Source organism: Muscardinus avellanarius, assembly GCF_963383645.1.
Source record: "Muscardinus avellanarius genome assembly, chromosome: 6".
NCBI classification, from domain to species: Eukaryota; Metazoa; Chordata; class Mammalia; order Rodentia; family Gliridae; genus Muscardinus; species Muscardinus avellanarius.
This window is the reverse complement of record NC_137791.1, coordinates 69,122,426-69,139,997: the sequence shown is the minus strand read 5'-3', so window position 1 is coordinate 69,139,997 and position 17,572 is coordinate 69,122,426. Positions and strand designations below refer to the sequence as shown.

Genomic DNA, 17,572 nt, shown 5'->3' with positions numbered 1-17,572 from the left:
ATTAAAAGTAAGAATGTAAACATACATTGTACTGCGAGATTTTTTTTTCCAAAATATTTTTCTCTAGTAGGCCTAAAGCAGAAATTTCTACCTCCAACTTATAAATGGAGCTGGCAGCGGTCAACAGAGAAAGATAGGTCAAGCGACAGAAGCTATAATGCAGGTATCCAAGCAACTGGGAACGCTTGGCTGAGGAAGATTTCTTCTTCTCCTGGCAAGCTGGGGACATTCCAGCCAGGCGCCTTTGAGCTTGTGATATGGAAAGCAACTCAATTCCCACGTGAGAGGGGGTGTCTATCAGTCTGGGAACCTTCTGAGGGTTCTCAGAGAGGAATGATCACAGGTTTCTCTCCATTTTATTACTTTGGGCAAAAGAGAAGGTTAAAAAAAAAGTCTAGGTAAAATAGAAACCACACGAATAACAATGCTAGGGAGTTCTCTTACCCCTCTAGCAAATCCCTTGCTAAGAGTTATAAATAATTCCAAGACCACTAAAGCAGATCTTTAAATCAGCCAGGAAGTACATATTAGCTGAGTATCTCCTATGTTATTTTAGGACCATGATTGTGCTGGGGTTTACTATAAACCTATAAGCAGGTTAAATTCTGGTGAAACCAACAAGTGAGGACTTAGAAACCATCACCTACCAAATTTTGTCATAGAACCACAAATACAGGTCGTTCTCGTTCTCTCTCTCTCTCTCTATGGGTCTGGGGATGGAACCCAGAGGCATTCGACCTCCAAGCTACACCCCCTGCCCTATTTTTTAGTCTTTATTTTGAAACAGGGTCTCACTAAGTTGTGGAGGGCCTAAGTAGCTGAGGCTGTCCACGAACCGTGATCCTCTGGTCTCAGTCTCCTGAATGCTGGGATTACAAGCATGCACCATCACACCCCGCTGAGGTCCTACATTCTCTGAATTAAAAAATGTGGTAGTACACACCTGTAATCCTAATACTTGGGATGCTGAGAAGGAAGATCACAGGTTTGAAGCCAGCCTAGCAACTTAGCATGGCTTTCAGAAACCTAGCAAGACCTTATTTCCAAAGAAGAAATAAAAATGGGGTGAGGGTGTAGCTTGTAGGTAGAATGCCTCCAGGTTCAATATTCAGTATCAATCAATAAATAATAATAAAATAATAATAATAAATAAGTAAAAAAAACCATTGCCAGCCGGGCGTGGTGGCACACGCTTGTAATCCCAGCATTCGGGAGGCTGAGACAGGGGGATCGCAGTTTGCGGACAGTCGCAGCTACTCAGTGAGGCCCTTTACAACTCAGTGAGACCCTGTTTCAAAATAAAAGAATAAAAAATGGGGCAGGGGATATAGCTTGGAGGTCAAATGCCCCTGGGTTCCATCTCCAAACCCACACATACAAAAAAAAAATTAGCTGGGCATGGTGGCACACACTTGTAATCCCCGTGCTTTGGAGGCAGAGACAGCAGGATCGTGCAGGTTCGAAGCCAGCCTACCAAATTTTGTCACAGAAACAAAATGCAATGTATTTAGAGGTCCTAAGTTCTCTGAATGAAAAAAATGAAAGATGAAAAGGAAGAAATAACAAAAAATGGACTGATTGACAGTGGAAAAGTCTGAAAATATGAAGTTTTATAAGGCCAGTTGTTGAATATATTGTAATGTGTGTGTGTGTGTGTGTGTGTGTGTGTGTGTGTGTGTATGTGTGTGTGTTACTGGGGGTTGAACCCAGGATCATTCTCTCTGAGCTACATCCTCAGCCCTATTTTATTCTAGTGTATCTATTTGTTTACTTTGAAACAGGGTTTCACTAAGTTGTAGAGGGCCTTGCTAAGTAGCTAAGGCTATCTGTGAACCTGTGATCTTCCTGTCTCAGCCTCCCAAGTACCAGGTTTACAAGTATGTGCCACCATGCTGGGTTTTATTGTACTATATCTTAAATAAAATGTAGAAGACATTTCTAGAATCCCCTTTAATAAACTTTTCTCTCATATTCATATAAAGTGAAAAATGAAGAAAATTGGATACCTATGTAAGTCTAATATAGAACTTTTTAAATAATAACATAGACAGGAGCTGGGCATGGTGGTGCACACCTGTAATTACAGTACTTGGAAGGCTGAGACAGGAGGATCCCAGGTTCGAAGTCAGCCTCAGCAATTTAATGAGGCTCTCAGCAACTTAGCAAGACCCTGTTTCAAAAGAAAAAAATAAGATAGGGTTGGGAGTATAGCCCAGATGTAGAAGGCTCCTGGGTTCTACCCTCAGTACTGAAAAAAGAAAGAAGAAAAAAAGAAAGAAAGAAAGAAAAGAAAAAGAAACATAGGCTTTAAATAAAAATACATATCCATTATTATACCACCTCTGCCATCCATTTGCCTCTTTTTTTTGGGGGGGGGCGGGTTTGGGGATGAAACCCAGGGGCATTTGACCTCCAAGCTACACCCCCTGCCCTATTTTTTATTCTTTTTATTTATTATTTTTTGGTGGTACTGGGGTTCCTGGAAACCCTTCTACCTCGGGGCTACACTCCCAGACCTATTTTATACTTTTTTTTTTTTTAAACAGGGTCTCCTAAACCAGCGAGGCTGGCTTCCAACCTGCACGATCCTCCTGTCTCTGCCTCCCAAGCGATTACAAGTGTGTGTAACCACACCCGGCTCCCATTTGCCTCTTTACTTACTTCTACTGCAAACACCCTTGCTGGTGTGAAGGCCTAGGCTGGTACTGTGGCAAGAGCTTGACCTGTGGTGCCTTCCACCTGGGCTCAGTCTAATTGGTCAACTAGTAGCAATCACTGTGATGAAGATGGAGAAACGCTTCCATCTCAGCTGAAATACAGAAAGGGGCTGAGCTTAAGGAAGGGAGGTGAAGTAACTCACTGCAGTTTGGCCTTCTTTGCACTGGTCCCACATTCCCTGGGCTGAGGATGCTGTTTCTTCTTCTGTGTGCTCCTGTCCTCTGTTGTTCTGCTACCAGGGCTCAAGAGGGGATTGGGGGGCTCGAGCTCCTTCTTAGATAGAAGGGATGCTGGCTTCTCCCCCAGGGGCCTGAGTGGACCCTCCTACCACACCTCTCACTGTCCTGTTTTTTTTTTTTTTCCTTGTACCAAAGAGAGAAGAAAGTCAAAGGAGCTAAGGGGTGGAGGGGCAGTATTAAGGTACATTGCTGTGCTAGGTTCCTTCTGAAGCCCTGGGAAAAAGAAGGGCTGGATTCTCATCACCTGAGAGTGGAAAGCAACCACAGAGGCCATTCTTATCACTAGCCATTTTATAGCTAGGAACACAGCTCTTGGTACTTTACCAAAGGTCACCTTGCCAATTAGTGACATCAGTGGAGAGAACCCAGGCTTCTTGCCTTCTGGAATGATTAGAATGAAGCACTCTGAATCATTTTTGCTGGGTGGGGTGGGAGAGCCAGAGATGAAAACCTACTGCTCTGGGTAGGCTCTTCCATATTACTTTATCTTCCTATCAGGCAGATCTTCATTTCTGGTCCCCAAAAAACTTGAAGAACAATTGGTTAACTTAATCATGATCTTCTGTTCCTTAGGACAACCACTGATGTCCATCACTCATAGGATTCCCCCCAACACACACACACACACACACACACACACACACATCCCTACACTCCAATATCTCTTTTTGGTGGTGGTGGTACTGGTGATTGAACCCAGGGGCATCCTACTTTCGAGCTACACCCTCAGCCCTATTTTATTTTTAATTTTGAAATGGGGTCTTACTAAGTTATTGAGGATCTCACCAAATTGTTAAAGCTGGCTGGCCTTGAACTTCTGATCCTCCTGTCTCAGCCTCCCAAGTACTCAGGTTAAAGCATGCGCGACCATGCTCGGCTTCTGTTATTTTTGGTATGTTCACATAAAAAACAAACTATGATTTCTCTACCTTCTTTTGAAAATATGACGACCCAAACTGAACGCAGAGCTTTGAAGATGTCTGGTGTGGTAAAGTGAAGCCCTTGTGTTCTGCTTTCCAGTGTATCCTATTTTGACTTGGGGTTTTGTTCCTTCGTTATTACAATTTCTGAACAACACATTCACCGTGTCAGTAATGACCTTGAGAAATTTCTTCTTTCTTGTTTTTCCTTTTTTTCTTTTTTTGGTGGTACTGGGATTCCTGGAAACCTTCGTCTACCTCCGGAAACAGGGTCTCTTAAACAGGGTCTCCGGAAACAGGGTCTCTTCATCTACCTTGGAAACAGGGTCTCTTAAACCAGCGCGGCTGACTTCGAACCTGACCGATCCTCCTGTCTCCGCCTCCCAAGCGCAGGTATTACAAGCCTGCTCCACCGCGCCCGGCGACCTTGAGAAATTTCTATGACGGTGCCCTTCTGAATTCTCTCTTGTTGGTGGGAAAGTTTGTTGTTGTTGTTGTTGTTGTTGTTGTTGTTGTTTGGTCATTTTGTCCTAATGACCAGATGGCCAATACATGTCAAGAAACCTAATCACTTCTAACAGGATTTGGACTGGGATTAAGCACATCTTGTGCCCTCCCTGTTCAGCGTTAGCAGCCCAAGGTCCACGACTGCAGGGAGACTGGCAGGTTGGGAACCTCCTGGAAGGCTCCCTCTGGACGCTGGGTTGTGCATTTTGTAAGGTTCAGGGCCGAGTTCCTCGGAGACAGAACTTGGGTTTGTGATTGAAACTGTTGGCCAACCCATCCAGGGACGCCCAATAAGGCAAACGCATTAACTATTTTCGAGGTGATGAAAGAGTGCCGGAATGCCGCGGAGCCAACGAGTCCGTCCTGCTGGACGAGTTTCTGCTTCTGGACGCCTCTGAGCCTCCGACGCGCCGCACCGGGTCAGGCTCGGCGGGCGCGGAGGGCTTTGAAGGTGGAGCGCTCAAGGCTCACCTGGCCACCTCGAGGGCTCTCCCGACCTCACGGTGGCTCCGGGCCGGGTCTCCAAATTCTCGCTCGCAGGCACCGCAGAGTCGGCTCCTAGCCCTCAGCCCCAGCTCGCGACCCCAGCCCCCAGCCTGCAGCCCCCAGCCCGCGTCCCGGGCCCGCAGTCCCCAGCCCGAGTCCCCAGTCCGCGCCCCCAGCTCGCGTCCCAAGCCCCCAGCCTGCAGCCCCCAGCCCGCGTCCCCAGTCCGCGCCCCCAGCCCGCAGTCCGCGCCCCAGCTCCCAGCCCGCGCCCCCAGCCTCCACCCGCACCTACAGCCCCCAGCCTGCAGCCCCCAGCCCGCCCCCCCAGCCCGCGCCCCCAGCCTCCACCCGCACCTACAGCCCCCAGCCCGCAGCCCTCAGACCGCGCCCCCAACCCGCAGTTCGCGCCCCCAGCCCGCAGCCCTCAGACCCCAGCCCACGCCCCCCCCCGCACCTTTCCCACGGCCCCACCTGGCGGGGCGGGGCCTTGCATGACGTCACGGGGCGTGGCCGGGCCGCAGTGCAGCGCGGGGAGGGGTGCGGGGCGGGGCCGCGGCGCGTGACCGGCCGCGGAGGGCGGGGCGGAGGCGGCGCGGGGCCGGGACCTGCGGAGCGAGCGGGGCTCGGAGGCGGGGCGCTCCTGCGGCCTCGGCCCGCGCGCTCGGGCGGCACCGCGGCCTCTGCGGGAGCCGCGCACCTGGCAACGGCGCCGCGTCCGCCCCCCCCTCGGCCGGAGCCCGCCCGTTGATGCCGTTCCGGGGGTGACCGGCGGCGGGCGTCGTGGCCGCGGCCCGCGGGACCCCGCGCGAGCTCGGGTTTCGGGGCGCTCGAGGAGCCAGCGCGGCTGCGCGGAGATGTCGGAGCTCAGGCACCGGGGGAGCGGCCCCGGGCCCGGGGGGGCGCAGGCGTCGCCGCCGCGGGAGGGCGAGGCGGCCGGCGGGGACCACGAGACCGAGAGCACCAGCGACAAGGCGAGCGGGCCGGGCGGGCCGGGGTGGGGGGGGATGCAGGCGGGGCGGGGGTCGCCCTGCCCGCTGCCGGCGGCCTCCTCTTCCCCTCCGCGATCGGGTGGAGACCGGCTCCGGGGACGCTGCGGCTCCCGGGGCGCGCAGCGGGTGCTTCAGCCCAGCTGCACCCGAGCTGCCTCCCGCTGCAGCCCGGTCCTGGGACCCGGGAGCGATGCGGATGGAGCCGGCCACGCCAGGAGCCGCAGTTTCCCAGTAGCTGCTACCTTAGTCCTTTTCTCCCTAGAGGGAACAAAGTTAGGACTAAACTTCTTAAGGCACGCACCCTCGGTTCGAACCTGTCACTCGGTCCTGACGCTGGCTTCTTGAGCTAGCCCTCGCGGGCATTTTCGTTTCCTCTGCCCCTTTTCTGTAAAGAATAGATTGCGGATGTTTGAGACTGCCACGCACTTGATACAGTTGCAAACTTCTAGCTTCTCCGGAGGCCGCTGCAGGCTGCATTTCTTCAGGTCTGCCAATAGATTTCACTTAACCTGACACGGTAATTCCCGAGGGGTTTGCCCTGGCTCTTCGGTAGATTTACCTTGCTTCACATTGTAAAACCACTATTCTCTGTGCGGCTAGGAAAAGAGGTTTTGGCGTCTTTGGTAGTATGGTTGTGCAGGTAAGAACTTCTGAATGAATGCAGTTCTGTGACTTTATGGACCTTATGGTTTAGGAAGTTGGGCCAGAACAGGTCGTTTTGCAAAATTTTATTTTGTTTGAGAAGTTCAAGACCCCCTAACTATTCCTAGAAGCATTCCTTTCTGAAACCAGGTATCTGTATGGTGGCTTCAGTTACAGAAGTGAGGTGAATTGGTCAAGGTCAAGTACAGTGCCTTTTGGAACTAGAACCTGTGTTTTCAGATTGCCTTTCTTCTAGTTGGTACGGTTGCAAAGACTCTCTGGCAGTTCTGATTTGGGGAAGGTTTCACCTGAAGGTTGGTGTTGTTGAACTAGAAGCAATCCAAGGCAAAAAGTCATGAGGAACATGTCACATGATGCCGTGAAGCATTAAACATAACAATGGCTTTAGGACAGGAACTTCAGGATCAATGGGTAACACTTTCTCTTCTACCCTTGAAAGAGGGGGTGGAATAAAATGAGAGTCTGCCACAGGACATATGTGTTAAGGAATTACACAAAATATAACAAGTTTCCGGATACTGAAGGTTGAAATTACAAAGCTAGAAACAGTGGGATGGGAATAGTCTTTGTGAAAACTGCCTTGGAAACTAAACCCAAAATAGAATTAATTAGGTTGGGATTTATTTTTATTTAGTACTGATACACGATAGAATCTAGGAAATGCTGGTTTCCCTATGTTGGCTTTCTTAACCAAAGGAAGCTAGCAAGCTTTTATTAAGACAAAACAAGCTGGGAGCAGAGGCACACGCCTGCAGTCCCAGTCCTTGGAAGGGTGAGACAGAAGAATCACAGATTCAAGGTCAGCCTTAGCAACTTAGCAAGACCGTATTAAAAAAAAAAAAAAGGGTTAGGGATATAGTTCAGAGGTAGAATGCCCCTGGGTTCAACTCCAGTACTCCCTCCCAAAAAAAGACAAAACATGTTCTGGAAACCATACATAAAAATGCCTCTTTAGTTCCTTTTGGGTTTTTTTTTAAACACCGTATTTAAAATGGAAACTACTTCTGTGGTGTGATTTGACTCATTAGAACTGCTGTCCTAGGTGTCTGTGACTGAGTTACCTCATTCACTTATGAATGCTGTACTGCTGGTTCCACTAATACATAGCCACTTGAATTTTGTTTTCTTTCTTTCTTTCTTTCTTTTTTTTTTTTTTTTTTTTTTTTTTGGTGGTACTGGGGTTCCTGGAAGCCCTTCTTTCTCCGGGCTACACTCCCAGACCTATTTTATATTTTTGAAACAGGGTCTCTTACGCCAGCACGGCTGGCTTTGAACCTGCGCGATCCTCCTGTCTCCGCCTCCCAAGCGCGGGGATTACAAGCGTGCGCCACCACGCCCGGCGAATTTTGTTTTCTAAGAGAAAATGTTGCCATATGTAACCTCTTTGGTTAAAATTTCTTAGACAGGGATGAACATATTCAAACTGTGCTAAACAATTGCTGTACTTTTGGATTCATCACAAGGAACTCTTGGCTTGGCAAGCTTTGAGACGTTGAACTCTATCCTCTGTCCTTTCTTATCAGGGTGTGTATTTGAATATACCTATATTTTCAGGTCAAGGGCTATTTTAAAATCAGTTTGCACATTGGAGGCTGGTTAATATTTGGTCCATTTGAACTCTTTAAGTGCCTTTTCTGTTCAAGTTCCAGTAAAGGCAAAACTCCTGGGGGAATTAATGAAAGAAGTGGAGAAGTATAATATATTCTGATATTATAGTACATCCCATGGCCATTTTGTAGTTTTTATAGTGATATTATTAACATGGCATTCCCATTGTTCAGGACCTATAGAATTGTGCTGACAGAAGGTTCTGCACTCCAGAGACTTAGCAAGTGAAGAAAAGTGTTTCTTACCTGCTGGGGAATGTTCTTAAATGCCAGACTAGTACATGAGAGAAGACAGGGACCACCCCCTCAAGAAACCTACCTCCACCCCAAGACATATATCTTGTTAGATTTACCAGAAATCAGTATATGGTTCATTGTCAACATAGAGGATCTGTTTTGACTGTGCTCACACTACAGGGAAAGCTTTAAAAAGGAAGTGAGGATCGAACTGAGAATTAAAAGATGCAGGGAGCCGGGCGTGGTGGCTCACACTTGTAATCCCAGCATTCGGGAGGCTGAGACAGGAGGATCATGGTTCTCAGCCAGCCTCAGCTACTTAGTGAGGCCCTTTGCAACTTAGTGAGACCTGTTTCAAAATAAAGAATAAAAAATAGGGCTGGGGTGTAGCTCAGAGGCAGAATGCCCCTGGGGTCCATCCCCAGTACCAAAAAAAAAAAAAGAAAGAAAAAAAAAAAAGAAAAGAAAAGAAAAGAAAAGAAAAGAAAGAAGGAAAGGAAGGAAGTAAGGAAGTAAAAGATGCCGGGAACTCAGCCAGGTAGAAGAGAGTTGGAACAAGGTGTGCTAAGCAAAAGGCATGTAAAGCTGTGGGGTTTTTTTTCGGGGGGGGGGGTTGGTGGTGGTGTTGGAGTTTGAGCCCAGAAGTGCTTGCTCTACCACTGAGCTCCAGCTCCAGCCCTTTTACTTATTTATTTTTATTTCTAAGGCAGGGTCTCAATAAGCTGTGTGGACTGACTTCAAACTTTTGAGACTTCAGCCTGCCTCAGCCTCCCAAGTATGGGATTACAGGTGCACAGCCATGTTCTTGAGTCAGATTGGTTTGAGAATCTTGGAGCATAAACCGAGCATCTTTGGGAGGCTGAGTTGGAAGCCTTAGAGCCTTGAGAGAAGATCAGTCTTTATTTAATGAAATCTGGGAAGCCACTAAAATTTTTGCAGAGACATTAGTCCACCACTCTGGCAGTGGTCTGGGGAGCAGATTGGAAGGAAAATAACCTACCACAAACAAACAAGCAAACAAACAAAACTAGATAGGAGGGACTTGCATATACTATAGACATGAATTTCTGGGACTCGTAGGAAGTGTAGTAGGGTTGGTGGAATTGGAGTTAAGAGACAGGATATATATTAAAGATAATGAAGATGAGACCTAGACAAGGGCAAACATGGTACAATTGATAAAAGAAAAGCCTGCTGGGAGAAACATTTTTTTAGACAAAAGATTTTCAGGAAAGAAGCCATAATTGGAAGTACAGTTAGGAGTGAGCTTGGGAGAATTGGGTTGGGTGTGTCATTCTCTAATACAGAAAGGTTGAGAAATAGGGGCAAAGTGAGAGATGGTTCCAGGTGTGATGGAGCCGGAATGAAAGGTCAGGGCTGGGGATGCCAAATCTTTTTTCATTAGAACAGATAGGGTGAGAACTGAAGATGGCCTTGAGAGGTGTCCATGTTTAGAGGAAGGTTGGAGATTCGGGGAGTAACTAAGATAAGGAGAAGTCCTGTGTGCTAGCGGAGAAGGGATTGCTTGGAGGATATCATTAATAGTACTTAGGAATAGGGACTCAGACACAGAAAAGAAAGTTAGCCAATCAATTAGTAGAAGCCAGGTTTTCGGTTGAGGAAAGCAAGAGGTAAAATGTCAGCAGTTACCATTAGGAATCAACTGTGTAGAAAGGATAGTGGAGCAAGTGAGGATTTTCTTGTTTGGTGGAGTGGGGAACATGTTTGGATGGAAGAAGTCAAGTGAGAGTCGGGATGGGTAGGTTGTTAGAGAAGGCTGACCTAGGGTGGAGAATACAGATAATGGGGATATTGGAGGAAACAAGAGGGGTGCATGCCCCTTCCTTGAGAAAAAGGAGCCAGAGTGTATGCTGGCACAGAAACAGTTGAAAAGCAGGAGGGAAGCTCCCAGTGTTTGATCAAAGTCCTCAGTTTTCTCCAGGAAGTTGGAACTCAAAACCAAAAAGCTTGAAGGGATCTTGGAAACAACTTAGTTTAAACTATATCTTTGTAGTATCATTTTTAGGGAAAATGATATAAAGTGACCGGGAGGCAGCTAATAGAATGATTAAACTTAGTGTAGACTCAGTTGAACACACATTTGTTACAATATCATTGTGTGTTACTAGGGGTTTAACTTAGAAGCATTTTACCCAGGGTGGTTAGATGGCCATCCTTGTTTTATATTTTATTTTGAAACAAGGTCTCAGTTGCTGAGGGCCTCACTAAGTTGCTGAGGATGCCTCTGAACCTGCAACCTTGTCTCTCTGCCTTCCAAGTACTGGGATTACAGGTGTGCATTACCACATTTGGCCCCATTTACCCTAATTCTTAATGTAGTTTTGTACCACAATAATTGATGCTTGAGAGCTCAGAGTACTTCTCATCTTTTCTTTACTGTTTCTCACAAGAGCTATATGTGTTAGAAATAACCACATTTAATAGCTAAGAAGAAGGGAGCAACTTAGTTCTGAGAATGTCCAAAGGTCAAAGATACCCAAGGAATGAAGCCAGGACTGAAGTGGCTGACCACAGGCTTGGGTGGTCAGGGAGGTTGGCTCCGGAAGTGCTGGACAGATAGAGATGGTTGGGTGTTGAAAGGAAACATTAAGACCTGATATATTAATTGAGAAGGGAGTGGAAAAGGAGAGACTGCACCCTGAAGATCATGTTAGGTCCCTGATCTGCTTGTAGGAAATTTGGGGAGAAACAGTCTGGAAATTAGTTCTCTTCTTCCTTCTGCTTTTGAAATATATTTAGTTTCTTTTATAGTTGTACCAGTATTATTTTAATAAACTTTAAGTGTTGGAATAATTTAGTTTGCCAGAAAAGTTACACAGATGGTAGCATTTCCATGTACCTGTCACTCAGTTTCCCCTAATGTTCACATCTTACATAATTGTGCATTCGCCGAAACGTAAGAGGTTAGCACAGGTATAACATTAGTAACTGGACCATGGATTCATTCAGATTTCGCCAGTTGCTCCACCAGCATCCATTTCACAGTGCATCTCCTCTACCTTTTACCTAAGCCTTATTCTTACCATCTTCATTTTGGCACACTTTACTATGAGTTGTCTTGCTGTCACCTGTATGCATAATGTATGTTCTTCTATATTGCTTTTCTTCTACATATAAGTCATTCTAGACTAGATAACCTTTTAGGCTGATACTTTCTAGTTGTTTCTGGCTAGTGTTACCACCTACAATATTTTCCATTATTTTGCTTTAGTCACTTTTAGTGGTAGTGGGGAAGGACATTCCCCTCTCCCCTCTGAAGGTTTGATTATTGAGCCTCTAAAAAACAGAAAACGCCATACAGTGACATATAATTTATTACTGTGCAGGGTCATTGCATGAAGGAAAAGTGAATACCCCCAAATCTAGTGCAAGTAAATATCCCCGAAGCCTAATACAACCTGAAGGTTTCCAGGTACTCTCCATAGAAAAGAGGGGCAATATGTCATAGATTACAAAACTTAGTGGCATAACACCCCATTTTCAGAAAAAGCACCCCTCGGGCACTTCCACGCCCACTTTCATTTATTGCCCCCCAGTTGCACTCAAGGCTACTACTTGCCCCTTCCCCGTGGTTCCATTAGAATATCCCCTTCCTCCTGGGACACGCCTTCAACTTTGGAAGAGGACTGTGTAGGCAACCGAGGGGAAGTGAATGGTTATGGATGGAGGCAAGGGCCCTCAGCTCTCTGGGGCCGTTGTAAAATTCTGTTTCTTCCTTCTATGGTATGTTGATTTTCCATGATAGAATGAAATTTCAGGAAGGGTTTCCATGAATCTCTTTTCAATCATGAGGAAACCCCCCCCCATACAGCTGCTGTTCCCTTCCATTTGGAGGAATCAGCATTCCAAGGTGGCATATTTGGAAATGAGATTTCCTGGCTATCACAGCATATTCACTTTATTTAGTAACAAAAGAAAAAATATATTTTTTTGTACTGGGCCTAAATCCAGGGACATTTTACTTCTGAGCTATACCCTTCACTCCAGCCCTTTTTATTTTGAAACTGAGTCTTATTAAGTTGCTGAGGGCCCTTACCAAGAGACAACTGAGGCAACTTTTCAAACTTGGAATCTTCCTGTTTCAGCCTCCTGAACTGGGATTATAGACATGTGCCACCATTCCTCTCTAGTCACCTGTTTTGAAAGCTGGCTCCTCATTTATCACTGATCCAACCAAGTGACAAGACAATGCTGAATTCATGGCTTACCACTGTGAGGGGGAGCTTCCCCTCCACAGAGCCTTGGTAGTGGCATAGAGTGGGAAAGGCAGGTGTAATTTTTTTCCCCCCGGTACCGGGGATTGAACCCAGAGACATTCTGCCTCCAAGCTATGCCCCCTCAGCCCTATTTTTTATTTTTGAAACAAGGTCTCACTAAGTTGTGGAGAGCCTCAGTAGCTGAGGCTGGTCGTGAACCTGCAATCCTCCTATCTCAACCTCCTAAGTACTGGGATTCTAAGCGTATGCCACCAGGCCTGGCTGACAGGTGTGATTTAATTGAGAAATGGAACTTTGATTTAAGGTGCTGCTTTCGATATGGCACTTAAGATTGGGTAAAGATCACAATCTAACAGTTAGAGATTTATGGAAATAGCCAGACAAGGATTTTGAGGAAAGAGGCTTGAAAATCTTTGGACAAAACTGCACATTGTTGCTTCTTCCTGCTGTAGAGTTGCTGTCTTTCAGAAGTTTCCTTATTCATCAGTAAAACAGTGGCCCCCCTGAGTGAGAGACTTATGGAATAGTAAAGTGTGTGAATAAAGTCAAATTCTACAGTTATGTTTATGTAGACAATAAGCTATTTGGAGGTAGAGGTAAGAGTTCCTCATATTTCAAAATATGTTTCATATTTCAGAGTTTTTTAGGAACATCCTAGCGTTATTACACGAATGTTTATGTACCATTCATAATATTGACTTTAAACAATTTATTTTCTTATAATTTTGAGAAAGTTCCCATAGGATGTCATCACTTATATCAAGCTTTGTTTATACTCTGCAGCTGAATTTTTGGTATAAACAGTATTTTGTTTATCATAAGTATACTGGGGAAAAGTGGGACAATTGAAATAGTCCTCTTGAGGAGAATAGTCCTATCATAGATAAAATGACAAAATATGCGTACTGTAGCTTAATTACTCCTTATATGTTTGTGCTTCTGAATCTGCAGTTTTGTAAAACAGACATTTGCCTGATTCTTATGGCTGGCACAACTAAATACAATGGTTTTATTTATTTTCCTATTATCCCATATTTGGAGATATATTTTTTAAAATACAGAGTTTTAGTACAGAGAAAATAGGTCATATAGGAACTTACAAACATATTTTTCAAGGTTCACTTTGGTTTTATGCATTTCCTAAATGTTTTTGGGTGCTTCCTCTAAGCAAGGTTCTGCTTGAAGTAACCTTTTGTGGATTTTTATATACTTTATGCTTTTTGAAAAAAGAGGTGGAACTAGGATTTGCTTCTTGCTCAACAACTAATTTTAGAATGCATCTTGGATTGTGAACCTTCATTGCATAGAGTAATGATAATAAAGTAGTATATTTTATTTTTTATTTTTGTATGTGTGTAATACTGGGGATGGAACCCAGGAGCATTCTACCTCTGAGCTACACCTCCAGCCCCATTTTTAAAAAATTCTTTATTTTGAAACAGGGTATCACTGAGTGGCAAAGGGCCTCACTAAGTAGCTCAGGCTGTCAACGAACCATGATCCTCCTGTCTCAGCCTCCCACACCTGGGATTACAAGCATGCACCACCACACCCAGATAAGTAGTTTATTTGTATAAAATAATTTATACTTTGCAAAGTACTTGTTTACAAATAATACCAATTCAGATCTCTTGACAATGGTGTTGACGAGGACGTAGCCATAGCTTATACCTGAAAAAACTAAAATTTGAAAACCTAAATGCTTCTATCAGGATAATACTGTATATAGAGCTGTGCTTCGACCTCAATTTTCTGACTGAAATATGTAAAAGGTCCTGCCACTGAAAGAGGTTCCCAAGAAGTTCTTCAGCTGGGACAAGTGGGGTTCTTGACTTACATAACAGAAAAGAATTTCTGCACTATCGGTGATGCAGTGATTTGTTCAGGAAAACAAGGGGACACATTCAGGGACTAAGGGGCTAGCTTGCCTGTGAGAGATGTTTTGGAGTTCTCAGGTTCTTCTTTCAAAGGAAACTTGGTGAGGGGTGGGCATGGGAAGCATGTGATGGTGATGTCAGTCTGGTCATTTCAGGATTCTCAGACTGATAAGGTCTCCATTGGCTGATCTGGCAGATAACATTGGATAGTCCCCTGAATTTTAGGTTTCTCAGAGTGCTACATTTCTCTTTACTTAATGTATTTGTTGATGGGCTAATTAGCAGTGCACAAGATAATTTTTATAACCAGGTGAATTTGTAGTAACTTTAAGATTTACAGATTTCCTAGGAATTTAGGGCTCTCAAGGAGAGAGAATGGCTTGGGAAGTAGCGGATTAAACTTACATTCCTTTGTCCTTCCTCCCTAGTCTGCCTTTTACCTATTTTTATTTCTATCTTCCTTCAATCCTAAATTCCTAACATTAATTAAAACATTTACTTATGAAAAAAATTTTACACTGTTTTTATTTTACATGATTTGGGATTCATTTGGTCTTTCTGAATCTATGGCATTGCATGAGATACTTTTAGCTGAAAGCCCATAATCCTATGATTTCAGGTACCTGGATTTAAACAAAAATGTTTCCAGTCTCTCCTCCCTTACGTAACAATTGATTGGAGAAGAAACCATTAGCTTTTATTTTGTTTTATAGCTGTTTACACTTCAACTCATTTACTTGGGAAATGCTTCAGAACTTAATGAGGATGGCATCACATTTTGAAGTGACTCCAGAAATGGAGAGGAAGTAATTTCGTTACTGCCTGTAGAAGAGTCCATAAAAGGCTTCCCTCCACCCTTCTGGGTCCTTTGGCTGGATGTGAATTATATTGACATAAAACAGATTAACAGGGAAAAAAAAAACATACTTAAGTCCATACGTGCCTATGGGAGTCCCTCAGAATAAGAAATTTGACCAAGGGTAGATAATTGAGACTTGTGAAGCATTCTTAAGTGCAGAAAAGAACGGGGCCAGGCCTGCTGGGCTGGTGGAGACAGGTACAATGGAGAAAGAGTACTGTGACTAAGGTCTACATAGTAAAGTTGTCTGGGAGCCTCCTCTTCCAATAAAGCTATTTCACTGATGTCTGCTTCCTTAACAGATATGTCTTTTATCATAGCACAGCTTTTCATAGCCACTACCATGTGTGCAATTTCCTAGAGCAAGCAGCCCCAACTATGCCAGAGAAATATATTTAGGGTGTTATCTTCTGGTTTCCTACAGTTATTTGGGGGTGATGTGTCCTGAGCCCCCACATGACCAGTTGGTGGTTGACCATTCCTGAGGTATGCCAAGTTTAGCTATTTTACTAAATGCTTACTTCTTTTCTTTTCCACAAAGAGAAATCAGAAGTCAGTTTTTCTTTTTAGATTAATGTCATTGTCTATCTGCTGAAGACTTCCAAAACTACCAAGATCCTAAACTTTCTTTTAAGTATAAAACTGAAAAGTGCAGGATGGGATGGGAGAAACAGAGCCCATTCCTGAATTTTTTTTTTTTTTTTTTTTTTTTCATTCTTGAAGGCTAAAAAAGCAGTGTTGCTTTTCTGCTTACGGGCCAAGGCTGCCATTCCCCTTTCTTTTTTCTTTTTCTTTTTGGCCAAGACCCTTGGCCAGCTTTTTCAGGGCTTGATGTAATGCTGCTGAAGCCAGCCAGACTTCATCATCTAGCCAGCCCAGGTGCCACCAAACACCTTGGCAGTTAGGGCTGGGCTCCCTGCCATCCTCCTCTCCCAAGTAGGTCGTTTCAAATATGATGTGGTGTTGTGGGCCAGTAAATATTTATTCAGCCCATCTGGAACTTACCATTTCACCTCAGTATAAAAGAACAAGAAACAGGATTAGATTCATGTCTCCTTTAAGGCTGTGTTTTTTTTGTTTTCTCTCCACCCTCTTCCCATACTTGCTCTTTTTTTTTAATTTTTATTTTTGCAGGTCTGAGGATGGAACTCAGGGGCATTTGCCCTCCAAACTACACCCCCTGCCCTATTTTTTTATTCTTTAATTTGAAACAGGGTCTCACTGAGTTGCAGAGGGCCTCACTAAGTAGCTGAGGCTGTCTGCGAACCGTGATCCTCTGGTCTCAGCCTCCCGAATGCTTCGATTACAAGCGTGCAGCACCACGCCCGGCTTCCATGCTTGCTCTTGAACTGTCTCAGGGTGGAGGCTTTGAACAATTCTGTGGGAAAGTGTTTGTGTAGAGTTCAGTGTGGTGGAGGATGCCCTCTGGAATCCTGCATGTGATTGTCCCATTTGCAATAATCTGTGTTTAATGGACGTGGATTCGACACAAGAGGATCATGTACAAGGAACACTGAGGCCCTACCATTTATTCACTTTGGTGGCTTGAACTTTATATTCATAGTTTTCCTTCTTTCTCTTGATATGTTTACAAAATATGTTTGTAGCCTCGACTAGTACATTGTTTAGTTTTTAAATTTTCCCTGGCTTTTATTAGCGTAAGTGTTCATCAGTCTATCCGGCATTTAGATTTAACAATTGTTAAGATTTAGCTAAATTTGCTTTATATGCCATGTATGTATGTGCAAATATTCTGTTGGTAGACCATTTGGCAATAAATCCCAAACATTATGACCATTCACTCACATCTACCAGTGAAATGCACATCTCTTAAAGACCTTAAAGACATGGGCACCATACTGTTAACATATTTTTAAAAATGAATAGTCACATACAGCTGAGCATAGTGGCATGTGCATGTAGCCTCAGCTACTCAGGAGGCTGAGACAGGAGAATCACTTGAGTCCAAGAGTCCAAGATACTCTGGACAGCATAGCAAGACTCCATTACAAAAAAGAAAAAAGAAAGGAAAAAAAAAAGGAAAGCCAAGCATGGCAGTGCATGCTTGTAATCCTAGTACTTGGGAGGCTGAGACAGGAGGAGCGCAGGTTTGCAGCCAGCTTCAGCTACTTAGTGAGGCCCTTTTCTGCACTTATTGAGACCCTGATTCAACATAAAGAATGAAAAATAGGGCTGGATGTGTAGCTTGGAAGTAGACTGTTCCTGGGTTCC

General features: G+C 44.7%; 1 protein-coding gene across 1 annotated transcript in view; it reads left to right on the top strand.

The window, feature by feature from the left end:
* Positions 1-5,724: 5,724 nt before the first annotated feature.
* CDS1 (CDP-diacylglycerol synthase 1) overlaps positions 5,725-17,572 on the top strand; it is a gene marked incomplete at its 5' end in the record, with an annotated part of 76,179 nt that continues 64,331 nt past the window's right edge. Inside the window, one exon of the mRNA XM_080697449.1 lies at positions 5,725-5,841. Within this exon, the coding sequence (XP_080553575.1) occupies positions 5,725-5,841 (117 nt within the window). The remainder of the gene's footprint in view (positions 5,842-17,572) is intronic.